The sequence below is a fragment of the Pleurodeles waltl genome, chromosome 8 (assembly GCF_031143425.1).
Source record: "Pleurodeles waltl isolate 20211129_DDA chromosome 8, aPleWal1.hap1.20221129, whole genome shotgun sequence".
Classification (NCBI taxonomy): domain Eukaryota; kingdom Metazoa; phylum Chordata; class Amphibia; order Caudata; family Salamandridae; genus Pleurodeles; species Pleurodeles waltl.
This window is the reverse complement of record NC_090447.1, coordinates 1,144,122,232-1,144,148,188: the sequence shown is the minus strand read 5'-3', so window position 1 is coordinate 1,144,148,188 and position 25,957 is coordinate 1,144,122,232. Positions and strand designations below refer to the sequence as shown.

The 25,957-nt window shown below is 45.0% G+C and overlaps 1 protein-coding gene across 1 annotated transcript in view; it reads left to right on the top strand.

Annotated features, from left to right (window-relative positions):
* CDADC1 (cytidine and dCMP deaminase domain containing 1) overlaps window positions 1-25,957 on the top strand; it is a 403,840-nt gene that overhangs the window by 134,136 nt on the left and 243,747 nt on the right. Inside the window, exon 4 of the mRNA XM_069205373.1 lies at window positions 19,014-19,592. Within this exon, the coding sequence (XP_069061474.1) occupies window positions 19,014-19,592 (579 nt within the window). The remainder of the gene's footprint in view (window positions 1-19,013; window positions 19,593-25,957) is intronic.

The following is a 25,957-nucleotide window of genomic DNA, read 5'->3' as shown; positions in this document are numbered from 1 at the left end:
TTTAATTTCTTCAAGGCTGGACTTTGAAAATTCCCTTTACCTTGGTATGCCGGATTATGTGCTTCTTTGTTAAAATGTGCATGCACACCAAGGCCCTCATTCTGACCCTGGCGGTCTTTGACCGCCAGGGCGGAGGACCGCGGGAGCACCGCCGACAAGCCGGCGGTGCTCCAATGGGGATTCCGACCGCGGCGGTAAAGCCGCGGTCGGACCGGCACCACTGGCGGGGTCCCGCCAGTGTACCACGGCCCCATTGAATCAACCGCCGAGATCCGGATGGCGGTAGGGGGGGTCGCGGGGCCCCTGGGGGCCCCTGCAGTGCCCATGCCACTGGCATGGGCATTGCAGGGGCCCCCGTAAGAGGGCCCCTACATGTATTTCACTGTCTGCTGCGCAGACAGTGAAATACGCGACGGGTGCAACTGCACCCGTCGCACAGCTTCCACTCCGCCGGCTCGATTCCGAGCCGGCTTCATCGTGGAAGCCTCTTTCCCGCTGGGCTGGCTGGCGGTCTGAAGGAGACCGCCCGCCAGCCCAGCGGGAAAGTCAGAATTACCGCCGCGGTCTTTCGACCGCGGAACGGTAACCTGACGGCGGGACTTTGGCGGGCGGCCTCCGCCGCCCGCCAAGGTCAGAATGAGGGCCCAAATTCGGAATGTTCCACCAATAACCGCTATAATACGTAATCTCGAGGACTTTCAATGTCTGGCCATTAAACATCTGCCTGTTTCTAAATCTCTTTGGTAGCTCACAGAGCTATATATGGATCAGGTCCAGCTTGTCTTAGACAAAAATTCCATATATATTAGCTCAAGCAAAAGTGAGTACATATCTTGATCAGCTGAATTCAGAACTGATGACCTCGTTTGCAGTACCAGGACATCACAAGTCTTGTCCCCATTAGAATCTGAGACTTAGCACTGGATGTAGCAAGACAAAAAGGAGCAAGGCACAGTAGTTTTCTTAATATCCTGCATCACAGAACTTCTCAGTAAACTGGGCATACCTGCAGGAACAAACACAAAACCTATTCTCCAGGACCAGAATGTCAGCTCATCTTCCTTCCAGTTTAGTCTGTAGTGCTCTCAGCAGCACTTCACTGTAGTGATTTCCTTTGTGCCTCACTTAGGAATGTCCTGGACCCATACCATAAAGAACGCTATAACGTTTATCCAGGCGGAACCTGTCCAATACATTATTCAGTTTAATCATCAGAGTTATGCTGTAATGAAAGTTCTTCACTTTTATATTAAACTGAATTGTGATTCATGAATTTTCTAGCTCTTTCAAACTCTCCTGTGTGCTAGGATTACCCATCCAGTTTATATCTTACTACTACCTATTCCATTGAAATGTGTGACTTGCTTATGATCTAACCAGTTTTGTTAGTGTCACGTAGGCATGACTCACTGACTTGGTTTGTTTCCTAATCTACTCCACTATCAGCTTCTCTGATTGTAGAGTTTTTGTTTAATAATTGATGACTAAGTGAACTTTTGTGATTTGTCACATGAAATTTAAATAATCTGTTTGGACTTTATGCAGCGTAGATACATTTCAGGTGTGTATCTATATCGAAAACCATGGAATCTTAAGAGAATGCACTTTTTTGTTGTTATGCCCCAACACCTAGTCCTTTTTTTATTTAAATCCCCCAATGATAGTTTGGCAATGGACGATCTTTCAATCAAAGTTACAACTCAAGCTTCACAATGTGCACCTCCAGGACACCTTATTGATATGTAGTTATGTCACAGAGATGTCTCCCTAGAAGGACTTCAGAGGGATTCTTTGGTGGGTTGTGCTGTAGAAAGGGCTAAGAGCAGCTGTCACTGCCTCTTGCTCTTCCCTAGAGCCACCTACCAGTCTGATCAGATTTTCATTTGGTTTTGGAGGCTAGGGGCTGGCTAGGCCATCTTCCTCCCACTGTGCCTTTCACTTTAATGGAATAAATTACACAGAAGGTAGGGATTGAAGGGAAGGGAATAGAATTGTTCCTCATTCCTTCACTTCCAACACCCACTTTCTGTGTTCTTTGTTGGCCTGTGGAAGGGAGGGTGAAAAGGAGACGAAAGAAGGTGACAGTTTAGGGAGGGTTTCTGCATTAAACTGTTCTGAAGAAAGGAGGGGTATGGAGGAGAAGTGTAGTGTGATGTGAAGGAGAGGTTGGTAGGATGTTCTTTTGACTGGCATCAGACAATGGGCCTGATACCATGGAGGAGAAAGAAGAGGTGGGAAGGTGGGTTTCTGGTATCAGATGTGGTTCTTTTAAGAAAGTCACTCTATTTGGCATGGTTACCCCCACTTTGTGCTAGTCTATCAGTGTGTTTAAATTGTTTTCACTGGGATCCTGCTTATCAGGAGCCCAGGGATTGTGCTCTCTCCTCTAAATTTTATTGCTTTGGATACCCTTTACACCCCACAATTGGCATACTGGCATACTCCTTTAAGTCTTTAGTATATGGTACTTGGGTACCCAGGGCATTGGTACACCCCGGTCCCCCATGGGCTGCAGCATGTATAATGCCACCCATGGAAGCCCGTGAAAACTGTTTGCAGGCCTGCCGATGCAGACTGCATGAAAAGGTGCATGCACCCTTTCACTCCTGAACACTGCACCAGTCCACCCCTATGGTAGGACCTCCTAGCCCAGAGGATAGGGTACAGGTTCCTGTGTGTGAGGGCACTCCTGCCCGAGCAGAGGTGCCCGTATGAACTCCAGTTCCAATGTACTGGACTTCATAAGTGTGGGCAAGCCATTTTACCTATGTACTGGCCACAGGTCACTCTCTACCTGTGGTCCAGCTACATAATGGTAACTCCGAACCTTTGGTATCAAACATGTCGGAATCATACCCCAGTACTAATGCACTTTATGGGCTTCTTAGAGGACCCTAAGTATTGCTCCTACCAGTCTTCCAGGGTTTGCAGGCAGCCCATGCTACTGTAGCCCCTCAGGCTTCTGCCCTCCTTCTGCTTGACCAGCTCAAGCAGGGGAAGGCAGAACAAAGGATTTCATGTGGGAGAGGGGATGCAACACCCTCTCCCTTGGAAATAGGTGCTACAAGGATGGAGAGGGGTAGCCTCCCCACGCCACAGCTTGCTTTGAAGAGCACATTTGGTGCCCTCCCTGCATAATCTGGCATGCACCAGTCAAGGGACACCCAGTCCCTGCTTTGCTGTGAAACCACACAAAGGAAAGGGAAGTGACCACTTCCTTGCCCACCACCTCCCCCGGGGTGGTGTCCAGAGCTCATCCAGGTGACCACTTAATTCTGCCATCTTTGAAACAAGATGTGCAGAGGCCCATGGGAGCATCTGGTTGGTCAGGACAGGTGACTGACGTCAGTGACTCCCTCAAATAGGTGGTCACCTTGCAGAGTTACCAAGCCCCCTGTTAGGGCTATTTGGGACTCCCTCTGCATCGACCTCTTCTGCTCCTGGCCACTGGAACTGCTGCTGGTCTTCACAGAAACTAAACAAGCATGCAACTCCTGAGACAACCTTGCTTTGCAACGTTGTTTCTTCAGTTTCTTCCAGTAGTTGCAACATTTCCACAGCTGTGCATCCTCTGGGGTTGGCAAGACTTCAGCTGCACTAAAGAAGCAATAAGGAATCTCTCTTGGAGTGAAGGAGTCACTCCCTACATCCACAGTTACCTAAGGCAACGACTTCTGGCTGCTGGGATCCTCCCTCCACAGAAACTGGGTGGATGTTGAAACACAGGTGGTGGTCCTGAGTGGTCCTCTTGGTCATCTCTGGCCAACTTGGGAGACGGTGAGACCTGCCGGACAGTACCCCTGTGCACTGCGCCTCTTGCAGCAACCAAGGCTTATTGACTGCTGCTCCAAGAAATCTTCAGGCTTTAAGTAGCCCCAGCCTCCAGCACTTCATCCTTTCAAGGAAAGTCTCTCCTCTGCTGCTCCAATGACGTCGGACTCCTCTCCAGGTGTGCTGACTGAGCCTCACTGCAACTTACTGTGCCTGCTGCCTGTGGGTTGCCGGTGGGGGCTGTGACTGCTTCTGCTGGCTCTTTCGACTGCTGAGGGTCAGCCCGGACTCTCCTCCAAGGGTCGAGTCCCTTGGACCTTGCTGGTCCTCTTTTTCATTGTAAATCCTCTTCTGCCCAGATTTGCGTTTGCCAAGGCTTGTTGTTGGTCCTCCTGACCATCTGTGACCCGGTGACCAGCGAGGGACATCATGTGCACGACTCCAAGGACCCCCTGCAGCTCCTGTGCTCCACAGCTGATCTTCATCTTCCCCGTCGACTGGGATCTTCATCCACGGATGGGTGGGTAGTGGGCCCTGTCCCACCTGGGCACTTCTGCGTGGACTGGACTCTGTCCCCTTCTCTTGCAGGTCCTCTTCTTCAGGAATCCACAGTTTGGTTCCACTGGACTGGTTCTGGTCTTGCAATCTTCCTTTTCCAAGTACCCTTGCTAGTCTTTCGGAAGACCAGGTAACTTACCTCTGCCCTCCTGGTCGCTGGGAGTCACCTAGGTACTCACCTCTTGGGTTCCAGAATTCTCCCAGCTCCCTTCTAACTATTCCACACACCTTTGGGTGAGGGACCTAACTTTGCATTCAACTATTTTAGTATATGGTTTGGCTCCCCACAGGCTAATTCCTAATACTTACCTTGTGTATATATAGTGTGTACTTACTTCCAGTTGGCAGACTTGCCTATAAGTAATCTAGTTCACTGTAATAAAGTACCTTTATTTTTGCAACACTGTGTGGTTCCTTTCATGTGTGTACGTTACTGTATGATGGCTGTGGTAATGCAAGTGCTTTGCACTCCTCCTAGTTAAGTCTTGGCTGCTCACCACAGCTGCCATTAAAGGGCCCTGGCTTCCTAGACACTGTCTCACTAACTAATAGGGGTTGTTTGGACGTTGTATAAGGTGAAAACACCATAGGTGTCCACCACACACACCAGGCCAGCTTTGTACAGTTCTCACCCCATTAAGCAAGAAGAGGAGGTCTGAAGGAGAGCTGGATGGGAAGAATGTTAGCTTGTATTAGATAGTGTGTGTCATACCAAGAGGCAGTAAGTAATTTAAGGGTAGGTACTGAGAACACGCACTAGATTGCACACCAATGAGCAATCAGCAGAAGTGGTTGAGAGATACATTGGCTTCTATCAAGGCAGTGAGTCTCAAACCAAACAGCAATACGATGAGGAGTAAAGTGTCTAACACTGGACAGTGGGTCTCATGCCATGGAGTAGGAAGAATATTTCTGAAGAAGAGATGAGCAAGACCAGCTTTGGCTGGCTTCAGACAGCAGGTGGGAGCAAGGATGGAAATGGGAGGTACCAAAATCATACAGTAGATGTCATCCTGTGGAGCAGGAAGGAGAAATGGTTTGGAGGGACACTGTCTAGCATCATACAGTCTCACACCATGGAGCAAGAAGGAGTGAGGTGCCTGGCATAAGACAGTGGGTCCCATGTGATTGTAGGCACACCCCTGGGCACCATATGTCATACCAGTATTGGCAGGAGCGTAGCCCTGCAGCAGCTCATAACCTGTAATTTGAAAACAGTCACTACGGTACACAAGTGAATAAAGCACAAACGCTATTAGCCTCCAACTTCTCTTAACCACTTCAGACAAGCTGACATCTAGATTGCATGGTGGCACACCACATCTTTCTTGTGCTGTGCCACCTACTAGTTTGTTGCCAGTGTGACTTTTGGGCTTCAGTGGGCAATAGTGAAACTTGATAATATTGTGGTTGGAGGCGCTTCCTATATTGTACTCCTGCCATCCTTCTGTCAGTGTACTGTATGATAGAGGGCACAACACAAGAATGATTTGTCTTTGACCCATGTAATTTTGTTGTGGGAATGGGAAGAACAAAGTGGATGAGGGAGTTGCCCAATGAGTCCTAAGAGGGATGAGGAACTATAGCACAGAAGGGAAAAGGTTACTGAGACGTAAAAGGGATGGGTATTGAAAAACAAACAAAGATGGCTGGAGGACTAAAAAAGAGAGTTATTGAAATGCGATCAAAAGGAAATAGGGTATCAAGAGGTTCAGGAGCTGAGGCATGAGGGACAGAGAATGGGGAAGAAGCACTAAAGGGATGGGTAATTAGGGCACAAAACTGATGGGGTGACTGAGGCTCCAGAGGAATGAGGGGCCTTTGGATAAGGAGGAGGGATTGAGGGCTGAAACAGGATGCAAGAGGAACGGGAGGAGCATAGCACAAGAAGGTTGTGAAACAGAGACATAAGCTGGTGGTGGAAATTGGTTGAGGTTAGTGTGCTGAGGCACAAGTAGACTGACCGATTGAGGCCAGAGAATAAGGTCATGAATCCTGACAGAAGAAAAAATATGAACTGAGGTACATACATGGAGAGGTTTAGAGACTAAGGAATGGTAAATGGGAAGGAGGCTCAATAAGTGTTTGACAGGTAAGGAGCAAAAGCTCTGCTGGACTGAGGTACTATATGAATGGGGAATGAGGTACATGTGAGACGGGGATAGTTTGAGATACATGAAGTTTGATGGCTGGGGAGTGGGGTCCTGATGAGATGGATGGGACTGAGGCACTTGAAGGAAGAGTAAGGAAACCAAGCAAGCATGGGAATGAGTGAATGGACAAAGGCTTAAGGAGGGAGACTGAGAGAGGCAACCTCATATAAATGATATGGGCATATGAGGCCAACATGCATGCTGGATCAGAAGGACTGAATATCAAGACCAATGTTACAGACAACTTCACCCTGCTCTGCGTCCTCATTTCCGGACAATGAGTACCACACACACCAACTTCGCCAGCACCATTACTGAGTTTGTTGCAGCTCTTATAATTGACTGTGGTGCTTGCATCCAGTGCTTCCATCCTCCTCAAAGACCTAAACTTCCACCTAGAAGACCACGCTGACACTACTCCGAGACCTAGTCAACCTTGGAGTCATCCATCATAAACAAGGTCCTAGACATTGCTCTGGACGGCATTTGTACTTGATTTTCAACACCTTTAACAACAGCTTATTCATCAAGCCCTCGCCAATCACCTGGACTCACCATACCCTCAACAAATTTACCTGTCCAGCATCAACACAGAAAAACTTTTGCCTGGTCAGTCAGCCAAGACTGGAACAACATCCCAAAGGAACACTAGAGAATCAAACTCTTGGTACACTGACCGAACATAGCAGCAGCCTGCTTGATTCCATCACAAACTTATCAACTAGATCACTGCCTGCTCAGGCACCCTCGCTGCCTTCAAACCCAGCAAAGCCACAAGATACAGACCACAAGCCATCTGGTATGCAGGAGAACTCAGGATGGCAATGCGACACTGCAAGCAACTGGAGCCAGTTGGAGAATGTGCCAAGACTAGGTAGACAAGAACGCCTTCAAATCTGCCCTCAAACACTACCACTAGCAGATCGTGGCCACCAAATGGTCCCAGCTTGCAGATTACATTGGTGCTAACACCAACAGTAGCAAAGATATCTTTCTATTGTGAAAGATTTCACCTTCCCAGCAGCTGCTTCCAACAGCATCACCCCCCCATAGGTCCTCTGCAACAAAATTTCACATGGATTTAGATAACCTCTGTATACGACAACTTCAACCCCCAGCGGGAAACGACAGACCTCGCAACACAACTGCCCATCTCGTCCAAAGAAACCACCTTGATCACAGGGCCAGTGATCGTCACAGATGAAATGTAATCCATTGACTCCGGGGCCCCATCAGACCTTGCCCCACCACACCTTTGCTTAAGGACTGCAACCCAACTGCCTCCATTGTGTCAGCCACCTTTTTGGACACATGGAAACACTCCACAGCAGTGTTTCCCAAACTGTGAGATGCGACCCACTGGTGGGTTGCAAGCTGATTTTTGGTGGGTTTTGAAAGTCCAAGTATTAAATAAAGGTGCCTTTAAATTCTGTATTTATCTTGGCATAATTGCTATGCTTCAAAGGCAGGGATCAGATGTCTTGCTAACTCTTCTGACAAATTGCTGCTTATTTTATTAAATGTGGATTGGTGTTTACAAACTCCTTGCACTTTGCAGTCAGAGAAAGAAAAGTAAAGTGAATTATGTGATAATAGTGCTGCGGTTTACAGTGTTAAAGAAAAGGCTGTAAGATATCTATTTTTTAACACGCAACAAAAGGTAAATCCCTGTAAAGGAACTTACAAAGTCACAGATGGGAAAGCAAAAGTAAAGCACATTTATTGTAATTATGAAGTGTGAATGAAGCAAACATTTTAATAGGATCAAAACTAATTAAGGCATTTTATCTGGTCATGCACAAATGATAAATATTCACAGAAACTGGATTTGCACACATTATCATTTGTGTGCAATAAAGTTTAATTAGTAACACTGCATATCTGTGTAAATTTAGTGGCCATTTCAATGGAAAATGTGCTGTACATGTCAGTGTGCGGCAACACAATGCTTTAAATACATTCAGAAATTGCCAACTATAGAGTGTTCTCGCAGAGTTTAGACAGTAAATTACATCTCTCTCATCTAGGTAACAAAGCTTTTGCACAGGCTGGTGCTTTAAATACATTTTACATAGATTGTGGAAGGAGGCATATTAATTATTCTTTAGAAGTGTGTAGAATGAAAATACCTTTGATTCTCACATGCGCACTTGAGTACATTCCAGTTAGCAAATGGAAATCCTTAATTCTGCACGAAGGGACAATTCTGCGTAAGTCGGCTACAGTAAGCCAACCAACTCCAGTACAGGAGTTGAGTTTGTAACTCAAACTAACCAAGTATTTTGTCTCCATAATAGCAAATGTAGTCCGCTGGGTTTACGGTCTACTGCATACATCAGAGGGCTCCATTGGAGACCTATTAAAACAGGAAACATTTCCAGTACCAAAGAAAAATTCCACTTTCTTTAGAAGTCTTAAGTTTAATTTAGGTACATTGAACTGCACAATGCAAACTCTTGCAATAATGGACTATCGGACAAATTAAACATTTTTAAAATATGCAATTTCAAGGTTTAGTTTCTCTGATGACCATATACATTGTAAGAAGTTGAAGCTGTAGAAGTTGTCTTTAGACATCATAGAGCATAAGCGCACACAAAAGTGTTCATTAATCACATTAGACCACAGAGTAATGCGGATCATACTCGTCCTTAGGTTGGGCATCCTTCTTCTGAATGTATACAAATGCCATTGGTCCAGCTTGAAAAATAAGACAACTTTATGTGGGCGATGTAACGGAGGTATTCAAAATTTAAAACATGCACTTTTTATTTTTACATGGACTGAAGTCGCAATACCATGCAGCTGTTATTTAATTCCTTTGGATTTTAAATTTAATATAACAAGAGTTAATGATTTGATCACTCTAACATTGACTCATGTGAATGATATGTATACTATAATGTTTTTCAATTTTTTAGCACATTTTTTAAACTTTTTAATTAATTTTGGTAATGAGGTATGGAAAGAATTAATAACTTATTTGTTTTTATAAAGTTATGGGGTGAACAAATAGGCTCTCATGACTCGAAAACAACCATCCAGACTCCTCCTCACAGTTCCAAACACAGTTTTTACTAACTGTCGCAAGAGGGAGAAAAACACTGCAGACTGCACCTCAACCCTGCATGGCCTGCTTCTACAGTTTTTCCCCACTGCCTGTTCAGACAGGCCCTTTTATACAAATCAGTTCAGTACTTTATAACACATGAATAACAACAGTTAACTTGCAAGTTACGGATTAAATGGAAAATAAAAATCAAAAACATGTGCCTGAATCACCCCGAATTTCTAGGTTATGACATTACTCGCTCTTTATTGTACATTTGACAGCGGTTTATTTCTAAGCATTCTTTGACCTAGGAATGCGTATTTGCTCTTTTGTAAATCGAATATGTTTGAAGAGTGTGCTGACATCATTGTCTGTTCGAAACTCACAGGTGCTCGGAATTTGGTTTCTTCCCTGCACCCATTGTAAGTCGCACACGTGTGTGCTTTGGGCTAATTCAATTATGTGACGAGTAGCTAATCAGTCTGCAATCTGTTTATAGGTACTGAGAGTGTGCCGGGACTACTGTGCTAAAGTCGTAAATACCTTCAGCTTGGTCAGACATGAGTTGGCCTTTAACAGATGACAATTTCCTGTTCATTATTCCGCTGCATCCTTGCATGAACTTTTCATCTTGCTAGTGCCATTGTGGGGGTTTGGCCTCAACTGGTTTTTGATTGTGAACAGCGGTGTAGCCTCTACTGCTGCTTGATGTTGCGTGATGTTTTCACATTTCATATTCATGTGGCTCACTTATTTTTTACATTTTGTACAACAGTAAGTGTTGATTTCAGTTGCGGTCTAAACTAATAAACTTGACTTGATTCTCCTACCTGATGTCCATTAAAGTTGTTGGATCGCGAAAGTTTGTCGTTCTAAAAAGTGGTTTGTGGTGTGCGATTCTAAAAAGTTTGGGAAGCACTGCTCCACAGATCTCCTCTCCTTTAAAAGCCACCTGCAGACCAAATGATGCTCACAAATTAAAGACCTATCCCCCTACTTCCGTACCCGGACAAAGTCCTAGAGAAACTTATCAACAAATTCCCAGCCGACCATCTCAATTACAACCTTTCAATGTAGGACAGACCGGCCTCAGACCCAACGCTGATTGCAGCTACGGACGACATTCATGTGAACTTGGACAGATGAGGCATGACTGCCCTCATCCTTCTGGACCTCTATGCACCATTGAACCCCATCCTTATCCGACGCACGTATGACATTGGAATCCAAAGTGCTGCTCTCCGTTGGATAAACTCTTTCCTGACAGAAAGAACAGTCAGTCAGCCTGCTCCCCTACTCTAGCCACCAGAAACCTTATCTGCTGAGTACCACTAGAATTCTCTCTCAGCCCGATCCTTTTCAATGCATGCCTGATCCCACTCACAAGCAATAACTGCATCCACTACATCAACGTCCTATCCTATGCCAGAGACACCTATCTTATACTGTCCCTCTTGTACAAGACTTGAACAACCAGAGCTAGCTTGGCGCATGCATAACCAAAGTCACCACCTGGATAAAACCCAACTGTCTCAAATTTAACACTGAAAAAGCAGAAATTGTAATCTTCTGGACAAACCAATCGCCATGGGATTCTACCTGGTGGCCAGTTTAACTCAGACTTGTGCCCTCACTGAGAAATTCTGGATCATTGCCGACTGCGAATTCCACTTGACCGCTTAAACAAGTGCTATTCGCACACCCTGAAGATGCTGATAAAAGTCTTCAAATGGCTCCCAACCACCTCTAAAAAAAACGGCACATGCTTCTAACTAGCAAGTTGGTCTACATGAACAACCTCTACGGTGGGATTGGCAAATAACTTACCAAACAATATCAAATCATTCAGAATTCAGCAGCCAGAATCACACTCAGCTTACCACAAGACACACACATAACACCTTAAGGAGCTCCACTGGTTCCCAATACACAACTGAGCCCAATTTAAACTTCTCACACACCCCTTCAGAGCATTACATAACCCGGGCCCGACCTACATGAACAGGTGAATCTCATTTCACAAATCATCCAGACACCTCCACTCAGCTGGACTCCAACTTGCACACATCCCATCCATATGCAAAACTGGGAGTTGGGCATTTTTCTTCATTGATCTTAAAGCCAGGAACGAGCTGCTGCTACGCATCAGAGCCACTACTTCAATTCTTGAGCTCTTCAAGAAGCTGAAAACCTGGCTTTTCAAACTGACCCACCAGCCACACGTTGGGCCAGGCTCGAATGACACCTGCTTCAGCGCCGGAATACCCACCCCGGCAATAGTGCGCTTCACAAATAAATATAACAAGTGAAAGGACACAGCTACAGGGTAGGTGACAGAGTCGACTCAATAGAAGACGTGTATGGCAGATGTGAAAGGACATCGTAGCAGAAGCTGGGTGAGAGACAGGAATAAGAAAGAGTCAGCACATTGGCACAGAGGAGATAGAGGCACAATACGGATTATCATTGAACAAATAAAAATATGGGTGTATGAAGGAAATGAGCTAGACATTTGATGAGCAACAGGACTGGAACAGATGAATGATACAGAAAGGGTTAGTGTCCACTGAGGAACAAAGTGGATAAAAGAAGGTACCAAGACAAAAGCAATTGAGAGGACCAAGGCCCACAATGGGAAAGAAAAGAACAAGGCCCAAGATAGATGAAAAGACAACCTAGGTTCAGGGATGATGAGGAAGGGACATGACACACAAGGAACAATACATAAGGGAAAGGGATCTAAAGAGCAAATTGTAATAGACAGAAGAATGAAGCACATGGCAGAAGATAAAGTGAAGTGTGCCACAAGACAGTGAGGCCCAGTATGGCTGAGAAGAAATAACATGGCAAATCCCAGCGATTGTTCCTTAAGAAAAAGAGCAGACCATTACATAGTATCTAAAGGAATATTAGGACTATTTTGGGCAACACCTCCAGTGCACACTATGCACATCTAGTGTCCTTACCCCCAGAGAGATTCATGAGGATCAATATCTGGAGGCACCTACCCAGTTAATGTTTGTGGGAGACAATAGACCTAAAACAAAATCTACTCAAGTAAATTCCTGGAAAAAACACCGGAACTGCATATTCAGTGTGGACGACCAGCCAGGCAATAAGTGTAAGGGAGGTCTACCTCCCAGCAATAGAATCCTTATGGTGTATAGATGTTGGAAATATATGTTTGTGGTATTTTTCCCTAGTGCCCTAAATTCTGTTTTTTAAAGAAACTTAGGCCTTTGCCTTCAAACCGTCCCAGACCACAGCAGAGAAGTATCAATTTCAGTCTGGGGGACATCCGAATCCCTAAGCGCAACTATGAATGTCAAGTATACAGACATTTTGGAGTTACTGGGGGAAAGAGGATGTGTGCCCTAAAGATTAAATGTATCTGGTGATGTAGCAGGCCTAAGAAAAACACTTACTTTATGGAGGTTCATGGCAAAATGCATAGAAACTGTATATTTCACAGTATCTCATAGCAAGCCAGTCAAGATAAGGGAGGCGTACCACCCAGCAGTAGATTCCTTTGGATGTACAGTAGTTGAAAATATATTGTTGTGGTATTTTTCCATAACGCCCTGGTGTGATATCTGCAACCAAAATACCTGTACCCCAATCTAATATTTCACCTTCAGTCGCCTCTGATATTTCCCTAATTAAACTGCACTCATTTTTCTGACCGTGGAACCCCTGAACGCTCTGAAAACCCACACATGTGTATAGTACCCTCATAACTTTAGGATATGTAGGTGGTGAAAATATATGTTTGTGGAAGGTTTCTTCATGGTCATAAGACGATTTTTAGTACTGGGCAGTGGTACCCCCAAACCAGCCTTTCGTCTGTGGTTGATTCAGAAATCTCTTGCTCCATAGCATCTAAATGCTGTGGAGACCTCCGACCCACTGAAAACTCCATACATATTTGGTATTCCCACAGTCCCATACTGACTTTGCATATTAGTGTCTTTCCTTATTGACTTAATTATGTGTGAAGGAACCACAGTAGAAATGTAATTAGGTCTGGCCTAAAAGTCTCGCAAGACTATGGTTTTCCTAAACAAACAAAAAAAGAATCATACTATTTTTGTTTAAAGACAAAAAGTATTGGATTTTTCAACGATGCAAGCAATGCAGAGTGGGGCTCAATACCAAAAGGCATGCAGTACAACTTATCAATATAGAAACCATCTTATCATTGCAAACAGTATAACAGGAGGTTTTGAGTACATGCAAACAGCACATTTGCCTCCGCCCAATCGCTATCCCCCTCACGCCACCCCTTGCTTCCATCCGTGAAGCCCCATTTGTTATCATTTGTGATGTAGTCTCAATGATTGGATAACCCATCTCACTTTGATACCTGACCCCCCCTCCCACTCTCCCAACTATGTGTTAAATCATAAGGAAATTCAATTCTGCTGCTCACCTGCTTCGACCACAGATGAAGGGGAACCAACAGGAGACTCCTCTTCTGGCTCCTTGAAGCAGTCTACTAGGCGATACCACACCCATACCTCCTCAATCGAACTGTGCTCCCTCCTCCTCTTCTCCAGGAGTAGTACTACACTCCCATATCCCGCCCTTTGGGTTAGAACCGCCTTCCATTTGGACAATTGGGGGCATCTTGCCGCCTTCCAGTACACTGTGATTTCTTGAGAGGGTCAGGGCCAAGTCTGCAAATCTGGTGGTCACCTTATGTTAGTTTGGGCGTAGGAACCCCCCCCCCCACACACACAATTCCCCAAAATCGTACATGACATGCATACATAGAAGTATTTCATCCAATGGCCTGTTAAATGTTAAATTGTCAGTCACATTCGCTTCCATCTACCACAGCATAGAGCATAGGAGAGTGGGTCAGCTCACTTTACCCTTCACTTTGAGTGACTACACACAGTCTGTGCACATTGTTCAAAACTGTCTAAAAAAGGTTCCTTTATCCCCAGTTGCAAGGCTGGTTGGATTAACTCTAAATACCGGCTATTTATTTTGTGCTGCACTCCTTTTCAAAGTTTATCTTATTAAGTATTTAAATGGCATTTTAACATTATAGTTGCCTACGACTTGAGAACTTGATTAAGTGGTGATTTATTTTTGACTCTTTCATTAAGAACCATGATTACTGCATAGCACAGCTGGAACACTTGTAGACTTGTTGTTTAAACAAATATTACTCGTAAAACAGTTGCATGACTGAAAGATTTTTAAATTAAATATTTTGATTGCAAGCACAAAACTTAACTTTTTGTGGTATATGCTTGCAGTAAAAGATGTAAAAAATTGACCTTTGCACCAGCATGCCAAGGCCAGACCTATTGGCTTTGCCAGTGCCTGTTTTTAACGTGATATGAAAACAGAACTGCTAAACAAAATACCAATGTCCCGCAAGCTTTTCCAGACAAGCCAGTCAGGGTGCACCGGTCAATTCTTCAGCTTGTACAGAAGAACATATAACATTTTTATACTTTCCCTTTAGTGTGTGAAACATGTGCAGCCACCAACTGAAAGGGGATCAAGAGCTTATCCCAGCTCTGGGAATCGGGATGCTTGCTTAAGCCCTATACCTCCTCAGCTCGGAGAGCAGTGCCTTGTGCTTTGGACCAGACTTGTGAGAAACCTGCACCATGCCTCCACTGAGGACGGGGATCCCTCCATACCCAGGTATCTGTTCTCTTGTCTAGTAAAAATGGTAGGTCGAGGAACTTAATTCTTGACCTGTCCTTGGTCTTGCCTATGTAAAACCTAAGTGAGCCAAGCCACCCACCAGTGCAAATCAGCCAAACCAGTGATCTGGGCCACTTGTGTAGTAGAGGCCATCCAGTACTGTGATAGGGATGGGCGGGTCCATTCCATGTGTAGGAAGTCAGCATCCTGTGCCTGGCAGCGAGTGCACAGTGCTCCTGCACCTGGGAAGAAATTGTTGATTTTAGCTAGGTAGAGGTTTGCCTGATGAATGAAGAACTGGATTAGCTTAAATCAGGCATTTTTGGAAAGCTTGCCCTGGTAGGCCAGTATCAGCTCCCAGTCCTTTTCCCCACTGTGCACAACTTGTTCACCCTCCTGTTTAGTTCACAATGCAGTGAGAGAGGGCGGAGTCTATTCGCCTATAGCCTTGGTGAGCCAACTAATGAGCTTGCGGCCGTCTCCATTATGTGTAGGTATTGAATCACTGCATGTGGGGCATGTTCCGGTGTGGTGATGTTCCAGCCTGTGTGCAGTGCATGAATCCATGCCTGAAATGCTAAGAATTCCCCTATATGTATGGTGCTCTGTCCCACCAAGTCGTCAAATTACTTCAGTGCCCTATCTGAAAAGAGATTTCCGACTGTGGTTATACCTGCCGATTGCCATTGATGCAGGTCTGGAAATTTAAATGATCTTCTGGTGCATGGAAGGCCAAGTAGTGGGAGGCTAGGTGTGTAGTGGAAGGCAGGGGTTGTAAGGTGCAGACTTCTACATAAACAGTGGTGAGCCGCCAGTACTAGCCCAGGAGAGAAAGAAGGCTTTGGGTTATGATGAGTGGGAATAACTGCAGCACATGCTCAGTCACCACGGAGGGCACTCAGAAGAGGTGTCTTCCAGCTAACATTCCATCAACTAGCGTCATACCCACTGCAGCTATGCTGCCTAATACTAATGCTCAAACTTGGAGCTACAAGCCCATACATTTCTTTGGGCAACTTCAGTTTCACAAGTGCGACACAGCAGTGATCAGTCTGCTAGATATGTTTGCCTGGTAGGATGTCCAAGGAGCAAAAACATTTGGCAGTAATTACAGGGGGAGACCGGCAAAGTAGTAGGGGAGGTGCGGCTATCCGGACTGCTACTGGAAGCAGGAGTGCACACCAAAATGTTATTTGGTTCCGGATGGCAGAGACCTCTCTAGTGATGTTGCCACTGAGTAGATCGGCAGTGGCTTGATAAACCATAATCCTCAGGTAATTGAAGGTCTGGGCTTGCCAGGTGAGTGTCCTCCTCCCCCCCTGCCTTTGATATTCCACTGTATCTCAGGTGCACTAGGGTGCAGAGGAAATGGGTTTGATTTTCCCCAGTTGACCCGGAGGCCAGACACTAGGATGAAGACACAGAGAATCCATACTGTTCAGGCTTGGTCGCCAATAGTATCTTTGAGGTATAGTAACAGATTATCCGCATAAAGAGATACGGTGTGTGTTCGCTCACCTATAAGAATTACCTGTCTGGCCCCCTTCCTCTTGCAGCCTGATAGCCAGATGCTCCATAGCCAGGGTGAAAATGAGTGTGGACAGTCTTGCTCAGTGCTCTTGTGGATAGCTATGGTGTTTGGGACTACGTGGCCAGCTCAAACCCTCACCATTGGAGCAGCATAGAGAAGTTTAGCCATATTTAGCATGTAGCTGGCAACCCTGTATTGATCGATTAAGCAGGGAGAAAAAGTATGTCCAGTCCACAGAGTCAAAAACCTTCTCCAAATCCAGAACTATACAAGCTGTGCTGGGACAAGGCCCCAGGGCAAACTCCATGACCCTGAAGAGTATGCATATCTTTAGCAAAAATGTCTGCCCAGGCACAAAGCCATTTGCTGCAGATGAACCAGGTGAGTCAAAACAAGCAGGAGTCGGTCAGCTTACTTGGTCCAAGCTGTTCAGTTGCTTATGGTGGTGGGAGAAGGCAGCGTGAATTTCGGCCTGTGTGTGAGTATACATGTCTGGGGCAAGACGGAGGCACGGGTTGGAGAAGGAGAATGTTCTTGCTTGATGCACAAGGCTAACAAAGCACCTGATCTGTCACCTTCGACATGCATCTGGGCAGTATGAGCACATAATTAATGCAGTACAGCTATTCCGTCAGGACAGTGCGCTTATTTTGTGCCTCAAACAGTGGCTGGGTGTCAATTTCACCATCAGTGGATTGGATATCTAGCCGAAGCAGGGTGTCTTTGCATAACTTGAGATCTGATTCTATCACGCACAAGCTCCTGCAAGCAGTGGGTTGTGATCCGAGACTGTGCGGCTGTAATAGTTTATACCAGTAAAGAGCTGGTGTATGGGGACAGTGGTGGTCAGCAGGTCTTAAATATGCTGGGGTGCGATGGCACCAAACTTAACATATCTACTGCTCCCCCGGTGTCCATGAGCAGGAATGGAAGAACTTCCTTGCTGCTCAGTGGAACGGGATTCTAACCAATCCTGGAGCTGTTCTTATGCTTTTTTCAGCATGAGAGCAGCTCCAGGGTTGGTGGGAGCAGGCTAACCCAGTGCTCATTTTGAGGCTGCAGGCCTGTGTTTGACAACCTTGGGATTGCAGTATGCAGCCCGGCCCCCCGCCCTCATGCTCGCGCTGTGTACAAAATAAAATGGCATTAATATGCCTTTTTTTATTTGTTTTCCGGCTGCGCCCGCAGCAGGTGGGGCGACACTCCTCCGCTCTTTAGGAGGAACCACCACTGCCAACCATGCATGTATATTGGGCATGGGAGAATAAAAAAAAAAAAGAGTAAACCTGGAAGTCAGCATTGTGCTGGCACCAACCAAATGTTGACAGGTGGCCCAAACAAAGGGCCAAGTGTTTTGCGTTGAATGCCACAGGCAATTGTGGCGGGGTAGGGGTGTCATGACCTGTAGAGAGTTGTTCGGGGCACACTTAAAGTCACCGCAGAGTATCCAGGGGACTCCCACCCACTGCAATGGGGCGCTGGATAGGTGAGCAGGGTAAGAGGCCTCTCTGTGTTAGGGCGTAGATGCTTCCCAGAAACATACAAGATGCTGCGTACCAGTGAATGTCAACCTTTTGAAAGTGAGCACTCATAAGTTAGCCTCAGACTCCTTCAGATGACAATGTTCTTAGTATTCTGCGGTAGTACAGACAACTGCATTATGATATGGCTCCAGATCTGACCATACACCCGTTTATGGGCAAGATTTTGCCATTTAAACTCGGATAATAGCTATTTTACAGGCCACATTGCATGTGCACATTCCCACATGATACAACAGCACACATACATAGCTTTAAACACATCTTAAGTGTGTTTGCTTCAGAAATATGTTATAGTCACAAAGATACTTACTTGCAGTACGTCCCCCTACCCTTTTGCTTTGTTACACCTGCTTGCAACCGTTCTAATTAACTGTAGCATTATGCCACGTGTTACACATTCAATCCAGAGTGAAGGAGCCTTTTCTTCTTGACAACTACAGTAGGTTTACCTCCCTCGAATACCAGCTCTGGTTCTGCCAGTGTACCACGTGATTAAGGCCAGTTTTAAATGCTGCTGATTTGAGCTATGCGGTGTCCCTCTGGAGTAGCATTACGTGTAGTGGTAGTAATTTTGTGTAAAGGTACTGATGAGTGCTCCTCACACTCCAGTAGGCACCTTGACCAACACTGCTGCTTTCATTTTTCTTACTGCAGACTGTGAATGATATGCAAACTTCAGTTTCACCAGGTGATTTTTCTCATGCTCATCCTTTACTGGCCATTGTGTTCTATTTTAGCTGGCGTGAACAGGATTTCCTACTGGCCTGCAGATCCTGAAATAAGTTTGCAGGTTGAGCTTACCTCTAACAACAGCACGGAGGATGCAAAGCTTGATGCAAAAGCAGTGGAAAGACTAAAGTCAAACAGCCGGGCGCACGTTTGTGTTTTGCTACAGCCCTTGACATGCTGCATGGTACAGTTTGTCGAGGAAACCTCCATTAAATGTGATTTTATTCAAATAATTGAAAAAACTGTGCCTGGCTTCACAGCTGACACCTTTTCAAAGTGGAGACAAGAAAAAATGAAGGAGTTTGAAACTTTGTTTTTGATTTCAAATGAAGAGCACCACAAGCAGATACTGATGACAGTTGGTTTGGAAAACCTGTGCGAAGATCCATATTTTAACAATCTCCGGCAGAATATGAAAGAACTTGTCATTCTTTTGAGTACTGTGGCTTCCAGTGTACCAAACGGCCAAGATTTTGGATTTCACTGTTGTGAATCGCAACAACATAAAGACATGCACAGTCCAAGCTTGTCCCAGGAAATTACAAGGCACTGTATGATACAAGCCCGGCTCTTGGCGTACCGAACTGGTGAGTTACCAAAATAGTGGGATTGTTTTAAAAATATATATTGTTTTTCAAGTATGCTAACACTCTTAAAAAGTCTGTAATTAAGAAACTGGTGTAATCTGAGCCAACTTTCTCCTTTTGTTCCAGTGAATAATCAAGTGTTTGGACATGAGTAGTTGTTATGAGATTACCTGTATTGCCATAAACATCTTCATATATATCTTCGTAGACTTCTCTGAGTCTACAATACTAAGTTAAAAATAAATGATGGCCCATGTTTAACGGGAAGCCCTCTACAGTATATAGTAGTCTTCCCAAGATCCTGTGTATCCTCAAGATTAATCCAACTAGACCTGAGAAGAGAGGATTGGGGGGGGCATCAAAATGACTCCTCCTTGTCCTGGTGCCTCTCTGGTTGTTTGAACTGTGTGGCTTATTTAAACCCTCTGTGAAGTTGACCTCTTTCTCAGTGGACCTTTTCTTCAGGTTCAGTGTTGGTCTCCTGAGCCCAGTGTGGTTCAATGTTTGGTTTTTCCAATAAGTAGACTTCTTAGTACTTCCTCTAGCTCCTCCACCTGTATAACTGAGATCTTCCCTTCATTCTATTTAGTGTCCTCAATACCCCCTCCTCCACCTATGTGGGCATGGCTCACAAAGCCTCCCAGATTGAAGCCCTGTCTTTTTGTTTTTAATGATTTTATTTGTTTTTTATTGGAACCTACATCATTACAAAACATAATTGTCAAGGGTGTCTGTACATTTGTCTTCTTCATATTTTCTGTCTCATGTGGGCCCAACAAAAGAGACCATTTCAAACAATTATAAACAAAAATCTTTGGCCCTAATAATAGAGTCAAGCAGTTCAGTGGTCTGTGGTCAAGCCATCCCTTCATGAACAGTTATTGATAGGGTGAGCCATGGCTAGGACCTGCTCACCTGATAATCATGGCCGTTTTCTTTGAAGATACTACTCCTAGGGGTCTATACCCTGATTTCACATTGATAGCACTGTGTGTTTTCCCAAATGTGCAGTTATCTGTCTCACCACTGTGCTTTCCACCTATATACACCTTTATGTTACTCTCAACCATATCTTCTTTGACGCTGTAGCCAACTTTCAGGCCACAGTGATACATTGTCTTGCCATGGTTATGGTGAAGTCTAGTATATGCCTCCTTTCCTGTAGAACACTACAATATGAAATCCATGCAAATGAAAAAAATGCATCTATTTTCATGTAATGCGAGCACAAACAGTGGCAGTAGTCTTGTGCTCTGTTTATTATAAACAAGTCACATCCAAAAGACTGCAGAAAATCAAAGATAACCTCCATCTGATGAGACAAGTTATAGGTCTACAAACAGATGATGCTTCTTGTGTGCCGTTAGCATCAACTGCAGGCTTGGACATTTTTGGCATTTGTAGGAAAGTGCCCCTTTTTGACTTGGTCACCCCTCACTTTTTGCACTGGTACTGAGGTTTTCTGACTGATTGCAGTGAATTCCTGCTAGACAGGCCCCCAGTGCCAGTGCTCTTTTCCCAAAAACAGGTAACATGGTGTACATTTGGCGCACTCCTCTACCGGTGTAAGTCCCTAGTAAGTGGTATCCCTGGTACTTAGGGCCTGGGTAGAGGTAAGGGTCCTTAAGGGATGCAGCATGGATTGTGCCACCCTCAGGGACCCCTCTAAAAGCGAGAGGCACACAGCTGCCATTGCAGTCTGTGTACCCTAGTGCAAGTCACTAGACAACAAGAGATGGCACACGCTTGGTGTGTCATGCCGCCATCAATGCAGCTAAGTATATGCAGGTCAACCCTAGGGCAGACCTAAGAGCCCTAAGGCAGGGTGCACTACACTTACTGCGTGGCCATTTCTTAATGAGGGGATATGGCCCTGTGATGCTCAGCCCCATTGCTGAGCATGGCAAATGAACCAGGGAACCATTTTAAGGCATGTGCTGGACACTCATCAACACGGGTCACTGAGTCACATAATGGCTTCACCGAACCCTGTGGTGTTTGGTATCAAACATCTTGCCTTAACAAACCCAGGTTGATGCCAGCCTTGGATTTGTTTGGATGTTCCCCCTGAAACCTACCAGTCTCTTGGTGTGCTGACTGACTAGTTTGGTCCAGTCTGCTACTACCAGACTTTCTGACCCCCTGGAGGTGAGAGCCTGTGCTCTCAGAAAACAGAAACAATGCCTGCTCCCAAGAGGGTTGTTACCAGCAGGATGGCTAGCAGATCTGCATATCAACTGGGATCTTCAAAGACCCTTCTGCCTTTGGTATGCAGAGCCCCAGCTTCCCCAGTCCTGAGTGTAGCCACCCCCTGTCCTGAGGCCCATTTGGCACCAGTACTGATGGGTAAATTAGGTAATCAGGCGTGTGCCACCTCTGGGCTAACCACACCCCTAAAGTGGGCTACCCGAGGTGGATACTTGAAGAAGGGTTCCACTATCTTGGTTTTGGTCGGAACTAGGCTTTCTGGGATAGGGATATGCCCACTTACCACAGGAAGTGGTCATAACTGGGTGTAGGCACCCCCAAAGTTAAGTAGCCCATTGGCCGCTGCCCTATATTCCCCTAAAACGCCCCTAAATTCAGTATTTAGGCTACCTGACATCAGAAGCCAGGTTCACCCGTCCACAAGAAGAGGCCACAAAAGAGCCAGAAGAGCAAGAACTGCAGGTGCCTGGTGAACTTGTGGTGCGTAACCCTGCCTGCCTACCTTCCTCCATCCCGACAATTGTGACATCATGGCTCGTCCTGCAGCTGTGGGGACTCCAAAATCCTCTGAGGTTCTCCAGCACTTCGCCAGCTCACCTTGGGTAGCCTAGGCAGGTAAACCTGAACTGCTGGTCTTGTCACTCTGCAGCCCTAGCACCTCACTACATTCACGGGGCCTATGAGAACTGAGTGAAAGAGCTTCCATGCAGCCTTAGTACTTTGGAACTCGTGCCGTGTAAAAACGCATTCATCTATAGAAAGTGTTACTTACTTGCAAATCGTTCTAAGAACTGTTACAGTATTTATTATTCTGCAAATGTTTTGGTGTTAATACAACAAAGTAACTATTTTCTGTACAATTGGTCTCAAGTTGCTTCGTGAGTGTGTGTCTCATTTATTGACTAATGCTTAGCACTACCCTCTGATAAGCCAACTGCTTGCCCTCACTACCACAAAAGAGAACTTTTGGAATTATCATTTTTACCCCTGTAAATCAATAAGGGTCGCCATGGACTATCTGCATAGCGCCCCCCTCATTGGGTCACTACATAGATAGCGAGCTTCCTACAGTGTTGTTGACAGGGGAACAGACTGGTGGGTTCCAGGTTCGTCCTACACGCAACATTCAGATCTTCAGGTTATAGGTGACTTGAGTCTGACACTGCTGATGTAATTTCCTGTTCAAATCATATATAAAGAAGCCTGACTTGCTGGAGGGTATACCACATTACATTCAAAATAGTGCTTTTTGTCGCTTTCATTGCCTGTTTGTTTTCTTTATGTTGTCCCAGATTTGTTCCTTCAGGAATATTTTCTTCAGCTTCTAGATTCCTTTCTCCAACTATGCTTCTACAATGCAGTCCAGTGTCTGGCTTCCCTTGCCTTTTTGCCTGGATTCGTCTGAACTTTGACATCTTCACAAAGTTTTTTTTTCCTGCTATTTGGTGTTTTGAGGAACACCTGTTGGATTTACACAGATTTTAGCATGTGACAGCACTGTGGCTCCAAACAGGAGTTGACTTTCTGTATGGTCATCCAAACAATAAAAAAATACTTCCATTGTGTCCAGCCCTTGTCAGGTCATGATGCCTCTAACGCCTTCACTACCAAAAGACAAAGGATCCGAGTCAGGCTGTGACTATGAACCCATCACAAAATTTGGCTCAAACTTTGCAGCAGTCTCAGGAATCACAGCAATTATGTGATGAGAATGTAGTCTTATGTCAGACTCAGGCAGCCAGAATGCTATATGACCTTATTAGCCGCGTGTTCTCCTTGTTTTTCAGATGATCGTATGATTTTGAAGGAATTTTTGGATTCATTCACGGTATATGCTACCTTTTGTCCAGCTGTGTTTTCTTGTGATTGATCTAAGGTGGATATCTCATTAGGTCTTCAGATGGCACAGCCCTAGCTTTGACAACTACACTTGTGACCACTTAGCTTAGAAAACGATTCTGTCTTTTTGACAGCCTTCAAACAGATGTTTCAATGGCCTGAAATAGACTTTTCTGCAGACGAAGTACTCTGATATTCAGCAAGGGAGTTCTAATGTCCTTTCTTATGTCTCCTGGTTTAAACAGCTGGCTGCAGAAACCATTTGTTTCGAGAGAACCTTAATGACCCTTGTCCAGAAAGGGCTAAAGGAAGTGACTAGGAGATTGAGGATGATCTGGTTTGAACCCAGCATCTTTCTATCCTTAATGAGTCATTTGATAAAGAACTCCTGATTGTACATCAGTCAAGACCACAAGCTGGAAAAGGAGGAGTGGAAGAAACTGTAGTCCCAAGTTTTAGACGTAGCTCCTTCCATATTAGAACAGTTTGGAGTTCTCTTGTGAGAGGAGTAATTCTTAAGAATCGTTACAAATTTGGTCCACTCAAGCTCTATTAGCAGAAGCTGAACAGGAATCTGAACTGTCTGTATTGTAGAGATGTTACTTATTTAATCCATTCTTGTCCAGTGAGACATTGGAGCTCTTTGGGAAATGTTGAGTTACATCCCTTAAGAGGGAAGAAGTGACAGGGAGACATTGTCTTTCCCTTGTTGGTACTTTTCAGTTGTTACTGACCTCCTCTTTGCATTTATTTCTCTTGTATGTAAATCTTAAACCTCAAGCAGAGTTTTCTTGAACACCATAGGATTAGTGGGTTGTGGGGCCTGTGCTATGTATAGAACCAATTTGTTGGGAACATCATGTACCCAAGATCACATATAAAACTGTTCCTTTTTTCTGTTGGCATAAGAAGTCATAAGGAAGGGTTATTTGATATCATAGCTCCAAATTTTGCTACAATATTTCCTTCTCCACTGTTTAGACGGCAGAATCCTTATATCAATTGGGTCACGTTGTTAATGTCTGTATTCACCTAGTTCTTCTATGATCGTTGTTTCTCCTTTTATAATTATTTGTTACCTATTGAAAGGATAGAAAAGGAAGCTTCCAGAGTGGCCATTGCCCATCTCACATGATGGCTGAACTTTACTAATAATGTGCAAGCATTTTTTATTTATTTTTATTTTTTTACAAAATTGACCGTCTTTTCTCTTTCCTCCACTTAAAGAGTTGGATTGTTTTCTTCTGATAGAACCAGTGGCCACAGTGCCATATGGACTTTGTGAGGGCGGGAATGTCCCCTGCATGATGTATTTGTGCCCTCTGCTATGCATGGCTGAACTGAATGTACCTGTCATCCTGGTTTTTGATTTTTGGTCATACTACTCACTAATCCCATGTGCACGTGTTGACCTAGGCCTGGTCTTTGACAATAATATGTTCACTACCTTGACCTGAACTGAGAGGGGCGCATCAAGAGCAACCTCATAGTGACAGAGGACTTACCATTGTTGTGGGTTTCACGTGTGGAACACAGCAATGAAAGCATGCCATGTTTGGTGAATTATGGTGACAGGCCTTTTTGCCTGAGACATGAATGCACACCCACAGGCCCATTTATCCGCTGCTCACAATGTACCATGTAATCATCCCATGCGTTGTTCATTTGTGTATGTGCTAGGATTGATAGTATGCCATGCATGATTGATACAGGTCTGCGAGTTCCATTTTGGAAGCCCACAGCCTGGAGTACACGATGGAGGAGCAGTTAATTTGAAGAGAGAGCATATGCATCTGCATCTCTTTGACGGGAAGGGGGAGCACCAGATGCTTTACTGAGGAAAGAAGAGCAAGGCTTTTTTTTTATTTTATTTTTTATTTCCATGTCCTTCCTGGTACATTTGGCTGTTAATGGCTCTGACTGCAGCTGCTGTTGGGTAGATGACAGGGGTATAGGGTGAGGCCAGCAGTATCTATTGTCAATGAAAGGAGTGCTTTAGAGGAGCACAGATTTTTGAATCTCTTCCTGATCTCTTTGAGGAGTGGTCATAAATAGCTGGGTGCAGCCTGTTAACTCCTCTTTGTATTTCTGTTGTGGGCACTCCACCTGGAGATTGTCCTGCTTGGCAGATTATCATTTTAGACAAAGGCCAGGTGTGGAAGGTGGCCTGGGCAGGACACATGAAAGGGGAATCACCCAAACTGGTTCTAAAAAACAGACCTGGAATACACATCTGTGGTCTGCAAAATAGGTATAAAGATCCGAATTCAAGACCCTTTAGGGTTTATTGTTGTTGTCTTTACGGAGGAAGAGTACTC